The sequence below is a fragment of the Galeopterus variegatus genome, unplaced genomic scaffold (assembly GCF_000696425.1).
Source record: "Galeopterus variegatus unplaced genomic scaffold, G_variegatus-3.0.2 Scaffold675, whole genome shotgun sequence".
Taxonomy (NCBI): Eukaryota; Metazoa; Chordata; class Mammalia; order Dermoptera; family Cynocephalidae; genus Galeopterus; species Galeopterus variegatus.
The window spans coordinates 236464-256535 of NW_007726786.1; the positions used below are offsets into that span (position 1 = coordinate 236464).

The following is a 20072-nucleotide window of genomic DNA, read 5'->3' on the forward strand; positions in this document are numbered from 1 at the left end:
GGGGGGGGGGTGGGGGGGGGGAAGAAGACATAACAACCACAATTCCTTGAAGTTGATACGACAAGCAAACAGAAAGGACATTGTTGGGAGGGAGGGGGGAGAGAGAGGTGGGAGGGAGGTTTCAGTAATGGGCCACAATAATCAACCACAGTGTATATCGGCAAAATAAAATTAAGAAAATAAATAAATCTTAAAAAAAAAAAAAAAAAACCTGTCATATACTCACACACATATTCTATTGGTTCTATCTCTCTGGAAAACCCTGACTAGTAATCGGCAAAATAAAATTAAGAAAATAAATAAATCTTTAAAAAAAAAAAAAAACCCTGTCATATACTCACACACATATTCTATTGGTTCTATCTCTCTGGAAAACCCTGACTAGTACGCTTAGTAACTTACCTAACCAGAAAAATGGACTGCGGGTCTACCCCTACAGCAGGCAACAGCGCTCTCAAGTGGACATTTGAGAAAACATGCCTCAGGGTGCCAGCTTCTCCCTGTTGAGGGTTTTAATTGTGCATACATTGAATCTGCAGGATTCAGGCCCATTTCTCCTTGCTACCCAGTCAACTGAAACTTTAAAACCAGATAATTCAGAGCATAGGACTATTTTCTAAGAATGTGTAGGCTTATTTTATTATTTTACTTTTGAACTTTTAGTATGGCTACCAAAAGGCTCTTGGGATTGGAAAATCACCCAATGAAATTGGAGAGAACAAGAAAGACTGACAAGTGAAATGCTTTTTGTAGAATTAAAACCGAGGGGGGAAAAAGAAACTTGGAGGTATTTGGAAGACAACTTGGTAACCATGGTTACCTCTAATTAGTGAGCACCTTATGGTTTCCAGATTTGAGTGAAGGAAAAATGAAAGGAAAAACAATTCCAAATAAGTACATTAAAAATGTTACGTTCCATCGAGTACTTGTCATCTTTGCATTTTAACATAAAACACAAGATATGGAAGTTTTTAAATAGCAAATCAGCTATCCCCACCTTCACCTTCACCTCTGAGTCTCTCCCTGCATAGCGAGGACTCATAAACCAAAATTGGGGGTTAAGAAAGTCTCCTTGAAGGAGGTAACACCAGAGGTCAGGGTGCAGAAAGACAGTGAGCCCACTGAAGAGTCAGACTGACACAGGAATCCTAACTGTGGCTGAGTTGGGGTGAAGTTATAAACTATCCAAACAAATTCCTCCTGTCTGTGCTAAGCACCGAGGAAAGGATGAATGTGGCTGTGGTCCTCATCAAAAGTACCCAATAGGGACTCCATAATTACTTGGATTTGAACTTGAGCAGAGAGGGAAGCTCCAAGAGAAATTGTTCCAGGGTCCACCTCAGGTTTTTTATGAGAAGGAGCCATGACAGGAAATCATGCCCACAGAAAAAGAAAGAAGAGAGGAGGAGGCATCTACCGCATGCACCTCAGGCCTCTTAGTCTCTCCCAGAGCCGAGACCAATGTCAAAGCCCTATCTTCTAGCAGAACAAGTCTCCAGCTGAATCAGGGCTGGGACATGCTTATAATAGGATGGGGAATGATTCCTGTCTCTCTGAGGGATTTCTCCATTTCGAGGGAGAAAGACTTCATCTACAATTTATGAACTAATAGGATGGGTTTCTAATAAACACTAGCTGCAGTATGCAGAATACAATGGTTATTTTCTTTCTCTGTGCAGAAAAAAATTATGGAGTTGGAATCAGGGTAAAATGAACTTTGGCCTACATGGGCACCCTCCGCAGTTGTTCATTTATTTTTTCATACATTCATTCAAAAGCTACTTGCCAACATGATCACGGCCCAGACACTGTGCTGAGCACTAGAGATGCTGAAATGCAAGACAGATGGACAGATGTCAGGGCTTTCTCAGTCTAGTAGGAAGGTGACACATTGGGTCCAAAGGCAAAGAGTTAGGGATCATTTTCACTTGAATGTTTTAACAGACATCTCAGACTCAATATTTGCAAACGTGAGCTCATGACTTTCCCCTCAAACTTTCTGCACCTACTGCCTTCGCCAACTCAGGTGATGGCAACTCCATCCTTCCAGTTGCTCAGGCCCAAATCTTGGTGTTATCTTTGACTCTTCTCTTTCCTTCCCACTTTCATCTAACCCATCAGCAAATCTTGTTGGCTTAGCTTCAACATGTATTTAGAACCCACCCACTCTTCACCACTTCTACTGTCACCACCCTGGTCTGAGCCACCACTATCCCTCCCCTAGATTACCCTAACAACCCCCTAACTGGTCTGCCTGCTTCTACACTACAGTTTATACACATGGTCACAGCAATGTACTATACTCCTTGTTTCTGAACAGATCATGAAGCCATAGCTGGTAATCATGATTGCCTTTCTCCACAACTCATTCCGTTTTCCCTGCAAGCCCATACAGGCATGGCCACCTGTGGTTTGGATCTTCCTGAAATGAAAATTTACCTTTCTCCCACTAAGTAAAAAATCCTGACCAGCTGAGGACAAAGAAAACGTGAAGTAGGTGGTGAAAGAATGAAGTCACAGTTACCAACCAGTGACAAGGATTATCGCACTATATAGGGAATTCAGAGAATTGTTTAAACAGGTGTTGGAAAACTGAAAAAGCAAAAACGAACACTGAGATAACATAGTGCTAATATGAGCAGGAATCAGGGCCTTTGCCTTTGTTGGGCATGGGGAGCAATGGGAGTAGGTTGGGATTAATAAAATTGAGAAGCTTGAAAGAGCGCTGAGCAGGTGGAATGCAGAACTCCAAGGACAGGCTGCTCTGGCTGTGATCACTGAGCAGGAGGGGAGGGTATGGGGCCCGTGCTGGGGATGAGAGGAAACTACAGACTGGAACCGGTGCTGTTGCCAGGGTGAAGAAGTGTTGCTGGGATGACACTGAAGGGGACAGCACTCAGACAGGAAGAAACACGTCTCCTCCCCCTCCTCCAGCCCCCAGGGGTGCCCCTATTGGCAGCACCTGACATGGAGGTGGTTTGCAGAGGCCCAGCCCCAGCAGGGTATAAAATGGTGGATTTGGAGCTGAGAGACACCTTCCTAACTGGCACAATTGATTTCTCCCTGCTTTTTTACTTAGGAGGTGTTATCATGGTTAACGTTACAACGCATCCACAGGGTCCAGTACCTCAAGACAAGGTCAGGATGGAAGAAAATTAGACCTGAACACCTCCTCTAGACCCTGAACTTCCCTTTGGAGAAGACCATGCATTTATTTTGTTCTTGTGAGGGATCGCTATATTGTGCTAAGCGGAAGTGTTGTTGATGATGATGTTTATATTTCGAAGTTAAGTAAGGAAGACGAGTGTCATTAGGTGTTGGACAGCCAAAGGGTAGACTCTAGTGGATATTCAAACATTGTCTGTTCAGCACCTTTAAACACCTCTCCTTGGGGAAGTCTCCACATCCCCATCATTGGAGCCGGACACTTTTCCCTGGGCCTCTCCTGCAGCTGCAGCAGGGGCTTGTGGGGTTTGCTACAAATCACACGCAGCGTGAGCAGTGCTGGTGGCCCTTCTGGAGTGGGCTGGGGGTATGACCTGGGCATATTCCTATCTCCCTGGCCTCCAAGTGTGGTTCTTTGTCTTTAGGGAGATCCTCTCACCTAACTATTATCCTTTAATAAACCCTTTTTCTCCTTAAACAATCTAGGCAGATTTCTCTTGTTTGTAACTAAGAGACCTAACTGAAGCAGATGGTGAGAATATCTAATTATATTACTCTCATCTCTAAGTTGGAAATGTTTATAAAGAATGTTTTAAAAATACAGGTGAGTGAAGATGTAATGGATAAAATAAGGCCCCAGCAGAGGAGGGAGGGGCTGAGACCCATGGACTTGGTGGAGAAATGGTGCAGAACCCGTCCTCCTCTGTGACAGGTGCACAGAGAAGACAGTGAGTGTGTGTGCAGGAAGCTCGCGGGCTCGGTCACAGAGAGCTGAGAGAGTTCCTGTGTGAGCTCCAGTTTTCTCTATGAGAAAGGGCGAAGATCTTTTGTTGAGACTGAGGGAGAGATGGAGTAGAAAGTGAGGAATGGGGAAGGTTTGAAGTGTGCCTATAGAGAACAAGAGAGGCCACTGGCTACAGAAACGTGGGACCACATGGCATCAAGCAAGGCCCAGCTGAGGTGAGAGACAATACATCTGGCACCCACACTCATGGTTCACTTTCTCAGCTAGAAGTCGGCAGTCCTGGGCTGGTCAGGGAAAAAATGGCGAGTAGTTGAATAATCCAGAATTGGGGTTTTGACGGATGAGTGCAACAGGTGGGCCATAAAGTGGGGGAACTGGGCACTGAGATAATAGGGCACAGTCTAGGCTGGGTAGGGAAAAACAGACTGGGGTTGACGGCAAACTAAAGCAGCAGAGGAGTCGGGGCTAGATGTTTCTGTGAGGTCTAGAAGATGCGGAGAGGGTAACCGGCTGAGCGCCACGAGCCGAGAGGTTGTGGTTGACGAGTGGGGTCGCTGGGTTTCACATTTCAGAAGGTGAGCCGTCTAAGCTGATAACAAGACCAAGGATATGGCCTTGGGAGAGCCCAGCAGGAACAGAGCGCTGGTGAAGGGCTGACAGCAAGACTGAAGATGGAGAAAAAGACTGTGAAGGCAGAAGGTATCAATCCTGACACCTTCAAAAAATTAGGGGAACCTCCAAGAAGTTGGCCAAGGACAGCCACAGGGAAGGGAGGTTGGGAGCGCTGGTGAAGGGCTGACAGCAAGACTGAAGATGGAGAAAAAGACTGTGAAGGCAGAAGGTATCAATCCTGACACTTTCAAAAAATTAGGGGAACCTCCAAGAAGTTGGCCAAGGACAGCCACAGGGAAGGGAGGTTGAGGGTAGCAGAGGCAGGAAGCCTGAACGTCAGTATGGCTGTGGTTTGGGAAGAGGATGGCATAAGAATGACAACCAAAGGCAGCAGTCTCCCCCAGAGGCCGTGGGTTCCATGGGACAAGCCAGGTTAGGCCGGGCATGAGGTGGAGGATTGTTGACGGTGGGGGTCACAGTCTCGAGGGAGTCTGTTTACCGTGGAACTGGGGTCCAGCGGGAAATGGCCGAGGGGGCATGGCTCTGAGGAAGAGGGGCCCAAGGGCCCATCCTAGGCAACACCTTCTCCCCACCCAGGGTGATTTGTTAAACGCAAAAATAATAAATTATTTTTAAAAGCTCCTCACTTAATCAGAAATTTATTACATTTAACAAAGATGCCTTTTACCATAGGAGTCTCCACACCAGCACTACCAAAAAGACGGTGTGTTGGCTCCTGCCAGTCCGCAACTGTCTGCCATGAAATAAAAATGGAAATTGAGGGTAAATGGTGAGGTCCTTTTTGAGCAGTTGACATTGCCACATCGTCCAAGCATGTGGCAACAATGTGCATCAGCTCAAGTGTCATCCTGCTCTCTTGGGGAGGTGCGGGTGGCACGAGCAGCAGACTAAGACACACGCACGACCACATCACACGTGTGATATTCTCAGGTTTGTCAACCAGAAGCCAAAAGTGCATAAAAATATAAGCAAAGGTAAGCATTTATTTATTTTTCTGACTTGTTACTTTTACCATGAAGTTAATTTTTAATCAAGCTTTTTTAAATGTATAGTTTGACATTATCATCTAAGTTGGGGAAGTAATATTTGTATTTTTTACTTTTTAGCCAGAATTTACAGAATGTAAAACAAGCCCCACTGGAAATTTTTGTTGAGAAATTACTTTAAATATCTCATCAAAAGAAAGAGAGAAAGAGAGAGAGAGAAGGAAGGAAAGAAGGAAGGAAGGAAGGAAGGAAGGAAGGAAGGAAGGAAGGAAGGAAGGAAGGAAGGAAGGAAGGAAGGAGGAAAGGAGGGAGGGAGGGAGGGAGGGAAGGAAGGAAGGAGGGAAGAAGGGAAGGAAGGAAGGAGGGAGGGAGGGAGGGAGGGAAGGAAGGAAGGGAGGGAGGGAGGGAAGGAGGGAAGGCCACAATAATACTTTTATCTTTCAGAAGGAGAGAAAAAATCTATGGTTACCTGAGGCAGGAAGTGGGGAGAAAGAAGAGTATGGGGAGAGATTGGGTGAGGGGCATAAAGAATAATTACTACTTGTAATAAGGAACATGCTAACGATATTAATTTGATCAGCACATGTTGTACACAGGTGATGGTGGTCAATGTTGTACCCCAAAATATGTGTAATCAATTATGCTTCAATAAAAAAAGAGGCTAAAATATATACATACATAAAATCTTCCTTTTCTGTCAACATCTCTCTGAGTGAGGCTGGTTTCTCTATCTTAAGTGTTATTAAAAGAAAACATAGACTCTTACACATTGTCCCCTGCAGATAGCACCATTGTCATTCTGCACTAGTTAAGGTAATTTAAGAGAATCCAACTCAGCTGTCACATTAAAAGCTTTAATACTGATATACATCGTGTGCACAGTGGGGTATATGTGTTCAATATGGAGGATCCCTGCTTCCTTTGTAACATTTTTAGTTACGGGTGCAGAACGAGTTGAGAATAACGGTGAGTCTCTGGATTAAAGCTCTATGGCACACTTTTAATGAATAACAGGTACTGTCTTCATAATTCTTTTATTTTTCCCTATGTTTGTTCTTATATTTTTGAAATGTTATTTAATGTCTGCCAAATCTAATATCTTAAAAATTGGACTTGTATTTTGTATTTCTTTGTCTGGTATTTTATTTTTCCTGTAATTCTTCATTATAGTATTTTACAAAAATATTGGCCCATGATGGATTGATAAAATTTTTAAAAACAACCAAGCGGTCTTTCACCACCGAGAATTGAGAAGTCCTGCTCTACGAGTCTATAAAGCCCCAGAGGCAGGACCGGCTGTGGATGCCTGGCTGAGCCCCCTGCCCCCTTCATCCCCGTGCACAGTCTTGCTGGGTCAGGACGCCAGCCTTGAGAAGAAGGTATGGCTGATGGGGATGGGTGACCGCTTACCTAGTTCGTGAGCCAGGTGACTCGTTTCTGGGGTGGGTCAGTTCCACCATTTCTGCAGAACTCCAGAATAGCCAAGCACACAATTGCTTCTCCAGCCACAGGCTGGTGGCCTAAGGGTGGCAAAGTCCACCGTCGGCTGGAAGTCAGGCAACCAGTTGAATCAAGAGTTGGACACTGCCACTGCTGCTCTGGGCCTTAGTGTCACAGGTGACTAACAGACGCCCCAGGGAGGACTGAGGGTTTATGTATTGGGGATGTGGGAGAACAACACATCTTTATTCTGGCCTTTCTCTTCTGAAAAGATGTGCCTAAACCTTTGCCTTTCGCTTGGGAATCTCCTCTACCCATGGCCCCCCAGTGCTACCGGCAGCCTGGCCCTGGCAGCCTGCTGAATTCTGCCCTGCCCAGCTGAGGTGGGCCCCAGGTTACTCTCTTGCTACCTCTCCCTGGATCTGTCACCTCTACTTACATCTGCAGCTGGTCCCTGAAGTTGCTGGCTCTAAGCTAAAGGCCTGGGTTTCCCTCACTGGTTTTAAGTTCTTTGGGACTTTGGAGCAGCATCAGCCTGAACCTTGGGCATCTGGCATGGTGAACAAACACTTCCTCTAACCCTAGATTCAATCATTGTGCTGTGGCTTTGCAGAGCTTAGGAGATACAGGCTACAGCATCAACAAGGAAAGGGGCAGAATATCTGCAACTTACTTTCAAATGTTTTCAGTAAAAACTGAAGAATTAGAATAGTTTATAAAGGAAGATGCAAGATTCATTAAAGGGTGCAACAGAAGGGGGGCGTTATTTCAAAAGGTGGGAAGCGCCCTAATAATACAGAACATGTTTTGTAAACTGTTTTTTAAGTGCTTTCCTGTTTCCTGGTTGTGGCGGGAGGACATGCAAGGTGGTTTTCTCCCTATTCTGTGCCAAATTTCTTCACTTACACCCAAGCCTGTGTGTCTGTCATCCTCTCGGCCTGGAATGCCTCCTTTGAGCCCACCTGGACAACTGAGACCATGCCTCATGACTTCTCTTGAGTGGTTCCTGACCCCCCAAGCAGAGGGACTTGCTCAACTTTAACCGTGGCTGCTCCTGCTGCCCCTATGGACCGGGGCCCTACCTGGGGCTGGGAGTGTGTCTGGTTCCTCTCTGGATCCCCAGAACAGCATGGAACTGAGGCCTGAGTGGGGACTCAGGACATCTTGACAGGAAGAGTGGGGGGGAGGAGCTGAGAATCCATTGGGAATACCTGGAGACCTCAGGAGTCCTTGGGGATCTGGCACTGCACCACTGTCCTCAAGCCACTGCAGCCCCCTGGCCCCACTGAAGCTCTAGAAAGGACACCAGACTCCTGGCCCCAAAGAGGGGCTCTGGAATGTGAGGGGCCAGGCCTTCTTCCTGTGTATTTTCTCCTTCCTTGAACCCCAGACAAATTCTATTTACAAGTGACAATGGGGCAGGGGGTGGGGGGCACTCCGGAAGGCAAGGTGGCCTGCCCTAAATTGCTTTATGGGGTAGAGCAAACCCACCTGGTCTTGTGATGGGCTCTCAGGGCCGGTCCCTTTAGGTCTTCTGCAGCCTCCAAGTGCCCTCTACTGGCTACAGAAAACAAATTCTCCCCAGATATGATGTTTTTGAGCCATGAGCTTAGATGTGCAAAAAAATTAATTTTATTTTTTTCTGTTTCTTTGCTTAATTGCTACTATGAGCTCCCAATCAATTAAGGTAATTCAGAATGACTCTCCTTTACCAACTTCTCCCCAGGTGACATCTACCTTCTGGGTGCTGCACTCGCTAGAGCTATGGGGGAGGCATGCATCTACTTCCTTTGTCCTGTTGGCAAGGCCCCCCCAGGGCACACCTGCCTCCCTGCTCCTAGGCAATGTGTGGAAGTGACTCCCATATCTTGTCTGAGGCCAGCTACTTTGGGATCTCCTGGGTCTTGTCTGCTGAGACCCTCTTGCTGCTGTCTCTACTTCCTCTCCATCCCACGTAATCACTGCACTACAATGGGGGTGAGGAGCTGGGATGGGGCTCTGGAGCTTTCCCACTTCCCCAGCCCCACTGAAAAACTAGCACATCTGTCCTTGAATCTCCAGGCTCATCTGGGGCCTCTCCCATAACCTTGGACCTGGGCTACAGACAGGGAAGAGTGAAGGGCTCCCACACCGGTCATATGTTGGAATCTTTACAATTCCTCCCTTCCTTCCTTCCTCCTGTATTTACAGAGCCTTTCTCCAGTCCTTGTCCTGTGTGTTTGGCAAGTGGGAGTGACAGAGGGAGAGCAAGCAGTAAAAAGGAAAACTGGCTCGGTAAGTTTTTGTTCCAAATCTTTTGGTCTTATACCAAAAGGTATATTCAGCTTTTGTTTTCCTCATAATTGAAAACCAGGAATTTGACATCTTTGTTCTCTGTCCCCGTCCACTTCCCCCTTAGGCCATGGTGTCCTCTGGTTGAACTCCCCGGGCTGGAGGAGGGATTGGGATGCACATGACGAAATTCAGTGTACAACAGGGGGGAATACCTACCACCTCGGATATCCTCCTGCCAGTCCCAGCAGACAGAAGAATGCATTTTATAGTTCACAAAGCATATGTTAATAGGGTGCTTCCCACCTTTTGAGATGAATCCTTTTTTCTGGATCTTTCTTTTTTTTAAAAAAAAAACTTATTCTTTGCTTTTCTCAAAAATATTTGAAAGTTACTTGCAGATGTCAAGCCCCTTTATCTTGACCTTTTAGCATGTATCTCCTAGGAAATAGGACATGCTTTTGAATATCCACAGAATAATGATTGAATTCAGGAAATTTCACGTTGATACAATACTTTTAAAATATATGCTCTATATTCAAATTTCTCTGATTGTCCCAACATTTTCCTTTATAGCATCTTTTCCAGTCCGGGATACAATTCAGATCGTGGATTGCATTCGTTGTCTCTTTATCTTCCTTTACTTTGGAATGGGTCCTCAGTCTTTCTTTCATGACAATGACATTTTTAAAGGGGATAGGTACATTGTTTTTTTTTTGGGGGGGGGGGGTTTAATTTATTTTTCTTTTTTTCATTAAATTTTTTAGGTACATTGTTTTATAAAACATTCCTCAATGTGTCAACCTCATGATTCAGGTTTTGCAATTGTGGCAGGAACAGCAAGGGGCGTGTTTCTTTCCTAGTATATCACATATCAGAAGGTCTCGGTTTGTCCCATTTGGGGTAACATTAAATCTCATGACCTGTTTCAAGTGATGTACAACAAGTTTCTCCACTGCAAAGATACCTTTTCCCCTGCTATCGTTATAATGTGTCCCTTCTAAAATTCAGGTGTTACCAATGTGATAATATTAAGAGGTGGCACCTTTAAGAGGTGATTAGGTCATGAGGGCTCCTCCCTTGCAAACGGGATTAAGACCCTTATAAGAGCCTTCATGAAGCATTCAGTCTCTTGCTCTCTGCCTTCTGCCATGTGAGGACACAGCATTCCTCCCTTCCAGAGGATGCAGCCCTCACCAGACAACCGAACCTGTGGACACCTTGATCTTGGACTTCCCAGCCTCCAGACTGTGAGAAATAAATTTGTTCTTTACAAACTACCCAGTCTGTGGTATTATTATAGAAGCACAAAATGGATTAAGACACCCCCTCTGTAAGTTAATGAGCATTCTGTGGGAAGATTTAGTGTGAATGAAAATCCTGCTACCTAACAAAGTCTTACCCAATGGTATTGGCATACCTTGTTGTCTGAATCAGTTATTAGCGTTAAGGCTGCAAAATGGTTTTTCTAATTCTATTGTCCTTTCTATATTTGTCACTTACCATTCTACTGTAAGAGCTTAGAGAAATGCATTCTAGGACCCTTTTTACATCCCTCCTACAAACCTTTACCCTCTGCTTGGAATGCCATCCCCACTTGGCAAATCCTGCCCATCTTGAAGGCCATATCCAGGGTCACCTTGCCTCGAAGCCTTCCCTGTCCCTGCTAGGAAATATGCCTCCCATGGCAGAATTCCCACCCAGACCCCATCTGGGGGGTCCCAAGTGGTTCTCAAACTTGAGTGCACACCAGAATTACGTAGAGGGGCTTGTTAAAACACAGACACCTGGGCTCCACCCCCTGGGATTCTGATGCACTGTGAAAAAAGCTTACTGGCTTAACAACTAAGATTTACTTCTTCAGATTACATGTCAAATACAGGTTGGCAGGGATGATGGAGACCACCATTTCAAAATGTGGCTTCAGGAAGAGAGGAACATGGAGAATCTCCCATGGATTTTCCTCCACTCACAGCCTCCTGGCCAGAACTAATCACGTGACCTGCCCAACTGCAGTGGCTGGGAAACGTGGGATCAGATGGACCATTTGTTGAGCCCATGGTTTCCCCACCTTGGGCCTTCTCTCTGTTCCTCAAACACACCAGATGCTTTCCTGTCTCTGGGCCTTTGCACCAGCTGCACTCTGTCCAAATGCTCTTGTGCCAGATCTTACATGGTTGACTCAAATACCCCCCTCCCAGGAGAGGTCTTCCTGACTGCCCAATCCCAAGTAGCCAGCCACTCCTTCCCACCACCCTGTTTTAATTCTCTGCACAACCCGAGTTATTCTACATTTGGTGTCATCATTCTCCTCCCATAGATTGTATGCTCTGTGAGAGCAGAAGCTGGCTCACCTGTTCATCCCTGTCCTCCCAGCACCTACAACAATGCCTCGCACAGGGCAGGTACTCAAAATGTTTACTCAACTAATTAACACTAAGGTGTATTACTGTTATCACCTCACAGGTTAAAAAAATGGAGGACCCATGGGCCGGCCCGGTGGCGCACTGGAGAGTGCGCTGCTTGGGAGCACGGAGGCGCTCCCGCCGAGGGTTCGGATCCCATGTGGAGACCGGTTCCCGCTCACTGGTTGAGCGCAGTGCGGGCGCAACACCGAGGGTTGCGATCCTGTTGCCGGTCCCCAGTACGGGCGCGACACCGAGGGTTGCGATCCTGTTACCGGTCAGTAAAAAAGACAAAAAAAAAAAATGGAGGACCCAAAGAGGATAAGTGGCTTGCCCAAAGTCGCACCACTACCAAATGGTAGCACCTCATTTAAACTCCCAGTCCCATATCCCACTACAGCATTTGCTTGCATGATTTCCCTGCTTTCAAATACTGATGTGGAAGAATAAGTTTTATTCATCCTTTTGTTCATGTCACAATTTCCCATCTGGTGGGACTTCACTGTCCTTGATTTTTAAGTCTCTTCATACAACCCCATGGAAGGCAATTTGGCCACATCTAGGAATTTATCCCACAGATGTGCTCACATATGCAGGAAGTTGCATACATGCAAGACTTTTTCATCCCAGCTCTGTGACAGCAAAAGATGAGAATAAACTCACGACCATCCACAGGGTCTGGTTCCCAGGAGTATGTGTGTGTTCGCAGTGGGTGTGTGCACACAGTGCACCAGTATGCAGCCCTGAAGAGGGAGGGAGATGTTTAGGTTCTGAGTGGAAAGTTGTCTAAGGTATGGCATTCAGGTTGAAAAGAAGGGGGGATATAACCGTCGTAAAGTATATGTCTTTCATTTAACTTCCCCAAAGAGGTGAATGCCTTCAAGTCTTACATAAAGAGATCATCTCCTCGATGAAAAGATAAAAACAAAACACAAAGCGGAACTCCACTGTGGTTTCCATCATTTGGACTTCTTTTATTGATATTTATTAGCAAATAAAATTTTATTACTGATTTTTGATGCATTACAACACACTTTTTGGTAGTGGTTGCATGACGTTGATCATTTATTTATTTACTACACTAAACACCGCAACCTCCAAATTGCTGATTTTTACTCTGGTATTTCTGGTGATGATGGGTGGTTGCTCTCTCTGAATACATAGAGTGGTCCACTCAGTCCATGGTTTTCATATTCCTTTGTTATTCTACCTACTGTTTTAAAATACATTCAAATAAGATATAAGTTACTTGCAGTGAGTGCACACATACACCAGCAAGGAGAGCTGAGAACATAACTAACCAACACTCTCGTGTTCAGAGAATAAACAGTCTGAAATTGTGGGATTGAGCTTGCTCCTTGGGGACTTTCTCCAAGTGTCCTCAGTGGACATAAGGTTACCTTCAGTCAACTGAAGGATACGTCTCTTGCTGGGGGAGAGGGCACAACATGACGATTTCATTTACATGGGATGTTACCCTCCCATAAATGTCTGCATCAAGTGGTCACTGAACCCCGTGATGTACAGTGCAGTCCACAGATTAGAATAAATTATCTGCTTAGATTGGGATGCCACAGACACACTATGACTGGAGTTGGAAGCAGAGAGGATTACGTTTAAAATACAGCACACATAAATAATAAATAGAAGTTTAAAACTTGGGGCCGGCCCGTGGCTCACTCGGGAGAGTGCGGTGCTGATAACACCAAGACCCCGGGTTCGGATCCCATATAGGGATGGCCGGTTCGCTCACTGGCTGAGCGTGGTGCTGACAACACCAAGTCAAGGGTTGAGATCCCCTTACCGGTCATCTTAAAAAAAAAAAAAAAAAGAAGTTTAAAACTTAATCAGCGACAACAGGACCATGCTCCCTTTTTCATTCATGGTTCTTTTCATGAGCACCTCTATCTTTTCCTAATGATAATCAGTGCCACAAGGAGACAAAGGGCTTTGGGGGGCAGAAAATATCTTGTTGTGACCATCCCCTGTTCTGAAACAAGAGGGTAAAATGTGTGGGCACCGAATGGCTGCAATAGAAGACTGCACACATGAAAGCACACTGACCCGTCTTACGTCTCAGAGTAAGGACTGGAACCAGCAAGATGCCAAAGCCTTGTTCCTTTCTCCCTCGAACCAGTTGGTACTACTCTTGGTTGTGGTTCTTACCCTTTACTTTGACTGTTGACAAAGTTCTTTAATAAGTTTTCTCCTTATCCCCTTTCATTTTAATCCTATCATTAAAGTTGTCTTGGGTCTGGTCTTAAATCAATTGGGTTGTGACACCAGGTCCCAGAAATAAGCTGCTATCTCATTAGCAGTTTGGTGTGTTTGAAGTTTGTATTTTGGTGTTATAGAACCACGTACAGAACATACACTGCCAGTACCATTACTTCCCTGCATATAAAAAAATGGAAAAATAAAACAAGTCACACAGAACACAGAGGGGCTGCTGGACAATGCAGCGGGAGTGAATACATTCTCTTCTGGTCAGACGTTTGGCCTGACAGCTGATTACAAAACAAGGGATGACTTCAAGTTAAAGGTATGAAAAGCAAAAGTCACACCTCAAAAAAGAAATAACCATCCACGGAGGCAGAGTAGTGAAGGTCTGAAGAAGCCAGGCCACCCATCAAAGGAAGAGAAGCTCCCGACCATGAAAGCTACGTCAGCCGCGTGTGGCCGAGGACGGAGGCTCCTCACACTGCTACAGGGTGGGCAAGGTGTTACGACCCATGCCATGTGACAGCTCACGGTGTGCACACAGGCAATCAGCCACGGAATTCACTGGTTCCCTATCCATGGGATAGGAACACACTTGGGAGTTTCAGTGCTTCTCAAAAGGAAAGAGGAGGAGGACACACCTTCCCCCAGCTCAGCACAGGTGAGGTCTTCGGGAGAGTGGTGACAGGGCGGGGCACTCCCTGTGGGGTCCAAAGAGGGGACAGGGCAGATACAAGGTCTCCGAGTCCTATGTACACATTTTACAAAGTTTCCACTCTTCCCCCATTAGGCACGAGGCTGATGCTCAGGAGCGGGGCAGAGAAGGGAAGGGGAAGCGAGCACGCTGCAGGGGGAGAGGGAGGCGGGGAGCGACACGGAGCATGTTGGTCTCCTCCAGGGCAATGGGCCCCCTCCCGTCCTCACCGTAAGCTGGTTTGTTTGGGGAGCTTAGCACCCATCAAGATGCCTGAGGTTAGAGTCACGGGAGCTTTCATCTGCATGCTGGATCCCACCATAGTGGGGAAGCTCCGATTCCGTCGGATGCCACTGTTGAGCTGCAGCCCGCTGATGGCACTGGTGACAGTGGGGCATCCGAGAGGCAAGCCCTCGGGTACCAGGCCTCTAGGGACAAGAGCCTGTGCTGGTCCTGGGGGCCCACAGAGAGGTCCCTGATCCTCAGTCAAGGTGGGGACATGGGCTCGCCCTGAGTTCACCACTTTGGCCACCCCAAACCTCCTGACTTTGTCCACGAGGTTGAGGTTGGAGACGGACACATCTGTCTGGCTCTCACTGCTCTGGACGTTCTTCTTTTCCCTCACCTCCCTCAGGATGGAGCTGGCTGGCTTGGAAGCCAAGAAGTTGTCGTAGGGAGGGCTCGTGCACTTGAACTCAAAGGAGGGCGGGGAGGACGTGGGCGTCTGCATAGGTGAGTTCGGCGGGGTGGAGGGGATCACAGCCATCTTGGGGGTGTAGGAGTACAGGAGGGAGCCCCGGCCAGCTCTGTCCCAGCTCTGGGGGTCATACACGGCTGCGGAAATGCCCCGCTCCTTCAGCAGCCACACCAGCCCGAGGGATGTGCTCATTGTGGTTGTGGACTCACGGGTGTTAGTGAAGGATTCAGCCAGGCTCAGCCTCCGTGGAGTGCATGGTGTGGCCACTGGCGTGGATTTCAAGTGGCTGGCGCTGCCACAAGCTGGAGTTGGGGCTGAGTTAAGGCTGAAGGGAAAAGATGACACGTTATTCATCAGAAATACTTGTGGTGTTTGTGGCACAGAATGGGTCAGTGGCCAGTCTCCTGCAGGTGGTGCAGGGTGGTCCTGGGACAACAGGAGAGGACTCCCTGGCCGAGGCCCCACAGACACCTCTGTCCGTGTCTGCTCCTCCCTCTTGCCCAAGGAGTCCTTGGATCCCCTTAAATGGGGCCACGGTTTAAATTAACTGGAAGCTGCACACGATCCCCTTTGCTTGTCCCTGGGGGGTGAGTATAACCATCCCCTTTATGGATGAAGACGCAGGCTCAGAGGTTAAGTGGTATACTCAATGTCACACCCAGTTATGCAGTGAATAATCCCAGATTCAAACCCAAGTCTGAGTAACCCCAAGGTTGTCAGAGGATATGGAAGGGTGCCCTTCAGCAAAGAGGTTTCTTTTCCTACCAGATTTACTCAAATTCCAGCCTTCCTTCCTAACACCTACTTCTCCCTGAGGCAAGACATTAACCAGGTCTATGGGATGAGAGAGCTTATTTTAGGAATGGTATAACAGCCAAAGTGGGTGGGACAAGGCCAGACAATGCCCATCAAGCCAGTGGCAGCCCTGGCCTCCTGTCTCCTGGTAAAGTGCTCTTTCCTCTGCTCTGAACTGGCCCCCAATCCCCTTCATGTGCTCCATTTTGATGAGTGGCATTATGGGGTCAGAGCAAGCCGTGTCATGTATGAGCAGAACTACATCCTACTACTTGGAAAAAGACCCACTGAGTGTTACTAAAGGAAAGCAGAAAGATTTGTTCCTTCACTCGTGTCATGCTGGGGACCTACTAGGTTCCAGCAGCCGGGATCCAACAGTGGAGAACAGAAAAGTTTACCAGAGGGGCAGCAAAGGGAAACATGTTGCTGTCTGCTTAAATAACCAGGGAAGACTCTCTTTTAACAGCTGATACAGGGACAGGGTAAGAAACAGGCTCAGAAGCCCTGCACAGCTTCTGAATGAGCAACCAAGGGGCAAAAAAGCACATCCCTCTCGACAGTCTCACGGGACCTACCCTGGTGCCCACGCAGGGATTTGGCTGTGGCTGCCAGAGTCCCTTGGAGCAGGTCGGCTGGGTGGTCCCTGGGAGCTAGGGGATGGAGACCTCTCTCCCCAGTCTAGCAGAAGGCCCAGATACCTTGGGCAAAGCACCACTGGGGGAAAAGGAAAGAAGAGGACCCATCCTGGAGCAGGTCCTTGGAATAACTAGTGAAGGGGTCTCTCCTGGGGTACAAGCTGGAGGCAAACATTTGGCTCCACATCCAGGTGACCATTCAGTACAAGGTGGGGGCCACAGAAAAAGCCAGTATCACACAAGCTTAGGAGTGGGGATGCTAGTAGGTTGGGAGTACTCAGAGAAGCATGAGACAAGAGACTATAGCAGATTCCTAGGTTAAAATTGTGGATTTTTTAAAAGGCTCAGGTGAGGGCCAGCCCAGTGGCACACTGGAGAGTGTGCCGCCTGAGAGCGTGGCAGCGCTCCCACCGAGGGTTCGGATCCCATGTGGAGACCAGTTCCCGCTCACTGGCTGATGCCGCCTGAGAGCGTGGCAGCGCTCCCACCGAGGGTTCGGATCCCATGTGGAGACCGGTTCCCGCTCACTGGCTGAGCGAGGTGCAGGCGCAACACCGAGGGTTGCGATCCCGTTACCGGTCACGAAAAAAGACAAAAAAGGAAAAAAAAAAAAAAAGGCTCAGGTGAAATTTCACAAATGTTGATGTACAGCCACAGAGGGCAAAAGAGTTCTGGACTTAAGATCTTGCTCACATGGCCATTCTGAGAAAGATTTTCAATTCTGTTTCAAGCTGCCTTTCTTTCAAACTCAGGCAAAAAAGCCTTCTCTTGCTACTGGACTTCCCAGGCTTTTTTCATCCCCAACAAAGCCGTATGGACTTGCAGATGAAGACTCGTGTGGTTTGAGTCCTATGGCCACAGTCAGAAGAGCGTGAGTTACCCGGGCACCAGCCTCTCATAAGAGGAGACTCTGTCCCATGGTTTTGAAAACAATCTCTTCCAAATATAAAGCCACAGGATGTTGGGAAGCCAGGTTCTCCAGGGCAGGAAGGGAGATGGAGAAGACAAAGCTAAAATGGAGAGACCTTTGTCTGGTGAGAACTTCCAGTTAGGCCTTCATTAGTGCTGGCACTCGGCTTGACTGGGGGCATTTAGACGGGTTAGGGGTAGCAACTGTCAAGGCCGTGTTAGCCAGGCACAACCACAGAGACACACCCATGCCTATGTCCCCAGGTTAGTGGCGGCCATGCGTGCACACGCAGCTCCTTCCACGTGACCCTGCCAGGGCAGGCCCTGCTGGCATGTGCTCACCCCCTGCCTTGCCCGTGGGCTCAGACTCTCTGCCCTACATCTCCTCTCAGCTCAACGGGGCATATGGCTGCTTCGGTGTCCTCCTCACATGACCTGCGGAGAATTATTCATAGTTTAAGGCGCTCCTTGGGGTGGCTGCTCCCTCCGAGCTGGCCCTTCTCACCTCCCTCCCCTTCTGCTTTGCTTTCCAATAAGCCCAGCATCTTGCTTGACTGCGCCATAGAGGAAATGGCGGAGGGACTCACTCTGCTATGGTGGGGAGACCGTTTTCCCTTTCACTGGAAGCTGTGGAGGCCCGAAACCAAACCAGACAGCCCACGCCATGCATGTCCTCTTGCCAGGTGGTGCACAGAGGGAAACAGACCGCACTCGGCACATGGCTCTGTCTTGGAGTCTTCTCATTTGGTCATTATAGTTTGGCTGTGGGTGCATGGTACCCAGAGCCCATTCCAGAGGAGCAAGGGCTTCCAAAGTAATTTCACCCATGAAAGAACTCCATGCCATCTTGGCAAGCTTTGGGACAAAAATCCAACAGACTTAGCCATAGTGCGTGTGGTGTCAGCTTCAATTGGTTGAGGGGCCTACGAATGCATTCCATAGCAACTAAAAGGTAACTAAAGGTGGGTCCAGATCTCTCTGAGCTGGATCTCAATCAACAGGGGCCTCAATTCAAAAGGAAAGATGGAACTCAGAACAGATGCCTGCAGACGCTTCTGAGATGCTTAAGCTGGCTAAAGTTGGTTTATGAATGAGGCTCTCTACTTGGCTTTCCTCAACATTAAGTATTGCAGGGAAGGAAGTCCTCTGACCTCCCCTACCACCTCCCCCACTGTCCATCCCCCCACCAGGGCCAGACTCCCTTACCTTGGTGTGACCCGCGTGAGCTCGTCTGAAGGATGCAGGATGCGACAGGTGGTGAAGGTGAAGGTGGAGTTGGTCTGTGACATGCACTTTCCAGGGTGGTGCGCTAAATTGAGGGGGGAACAAAACATATTCCTTGCATCCAAGTATAATCACGATGAAAATAAAAATTCAGTATGTCCCTCTACAGATGCAAGAAGTGATGAGCTACCTTGTTAACTGGATCTGGGCGAGGAAGGTGAAACACAAATGTTCTGGATTGGAGGTGGTCCCTCAAAAATAACCACAGTTTGGAGCACTGGTCTGCAGAGCATCGAATTCCAGCTTCCGGCCCAACCCAGACAGGGTTTCTCATCAGTATTCTTGGGCCAGTAGTGGATCCAGTTCAGAGGGGTCTAATGGGCCTTTGTGGGTAAATTTGGTTTCCCTCCTCGGAAGTCAAGATCTGCTTTCTTCTTTTGTTGCTTTACATTTCTTTTCATTGGCAAACAGGTGCCAAAATTCTGCCCAGGGGAAGGGGAGAGGTGCGGGCAGGGAGAGGCACTTGGCACCTGGAAACAGGGCGAGGCTCACGTGGCTCCCTTTTCTGTTCGCACAAAAAGGGGCTTAAGGAAGCTGGTTCCACTACTGTCTATCTGTGATCATCAGAGTGGGAGACAGAGATCTCAGCTGCCTCAACAACATGGCAAGAGTTCCAGAGATGGGGTGCTCCAGGAACAAGTCTGGTCTGACATACAGTGTTGCAATCAGCACAGGGTCCCCCTTCCTACTCCCCAGCTATTTCTGTGCCATCTCTATGATGTTTGATTTCTAATGAAAATGAAATGGCAACAAGTTGTCCTCAATTTATTTCCTTCTAATGTTCTAATGAGTTAACTGTTAAGGCAGCTGAAGACTACAGTCTGGATCAAAGTAAACCACAGAAGTGTTAGGACCATGCATCAGAAAAGCTGGCAAAGGAAAAAGTAATAGAGTCTATGGGAGATATCATGATTGTAGAGGTCATCCTCATTCATAACTCAAGCATGAGTGAAAAAAATAAAAAAATAAAAAAAGATGCTGCACCAAATAGCATGCACAATGAAGTACGGGGATGATTCTCCCACCCCACCCCACCCCATCCCTCCCCCGACTCCTGCAGCAGCTCAGCCTCCAGAGACCTCCGGGGAGAAAACTGGGATATCAGAGGCCATGAGGATGCAAAGGCCAGGAAGATTCGAAAGGCTATGAACCAGAATTTTCTAGCTCCTATGTTAAGTTTTCTCTTGGATTTG

The 20072-nt window shown here is 47.6% G+C and overlaps 1 protein-coding gene across 1 annotated transcript; it reads right to left on the reverse strand.

Annotated features, from left to right (window-relative positions):
• Positions 1-14552: 14552 nt before the first annotated feature.
• LOC103589339 (trafficking kinesin-binding protein 1) lies at positions 14553-19871 on the reverse strand. The gene is made up of 3 exons (XM_008571292.1): positions 19010-19871; positions 18802-18904; positions 14553-15581 (listed from the first exon to the last, which is right to left on the reverse strand). Exons 2-3 carry the CDS (start codon positions 18882-18884, stop codon positions 14786-14788), a joined length of 879 nt encoding a protein of 292 aa, XP_008569514.1. The 5' UTR covers positions 18885-18904; positions 19010-19871; the 3' UTR covers positions 14553-14785.
• Between the last annotated feature and the right edge of the window lie 201 nt (positions 19872-20072).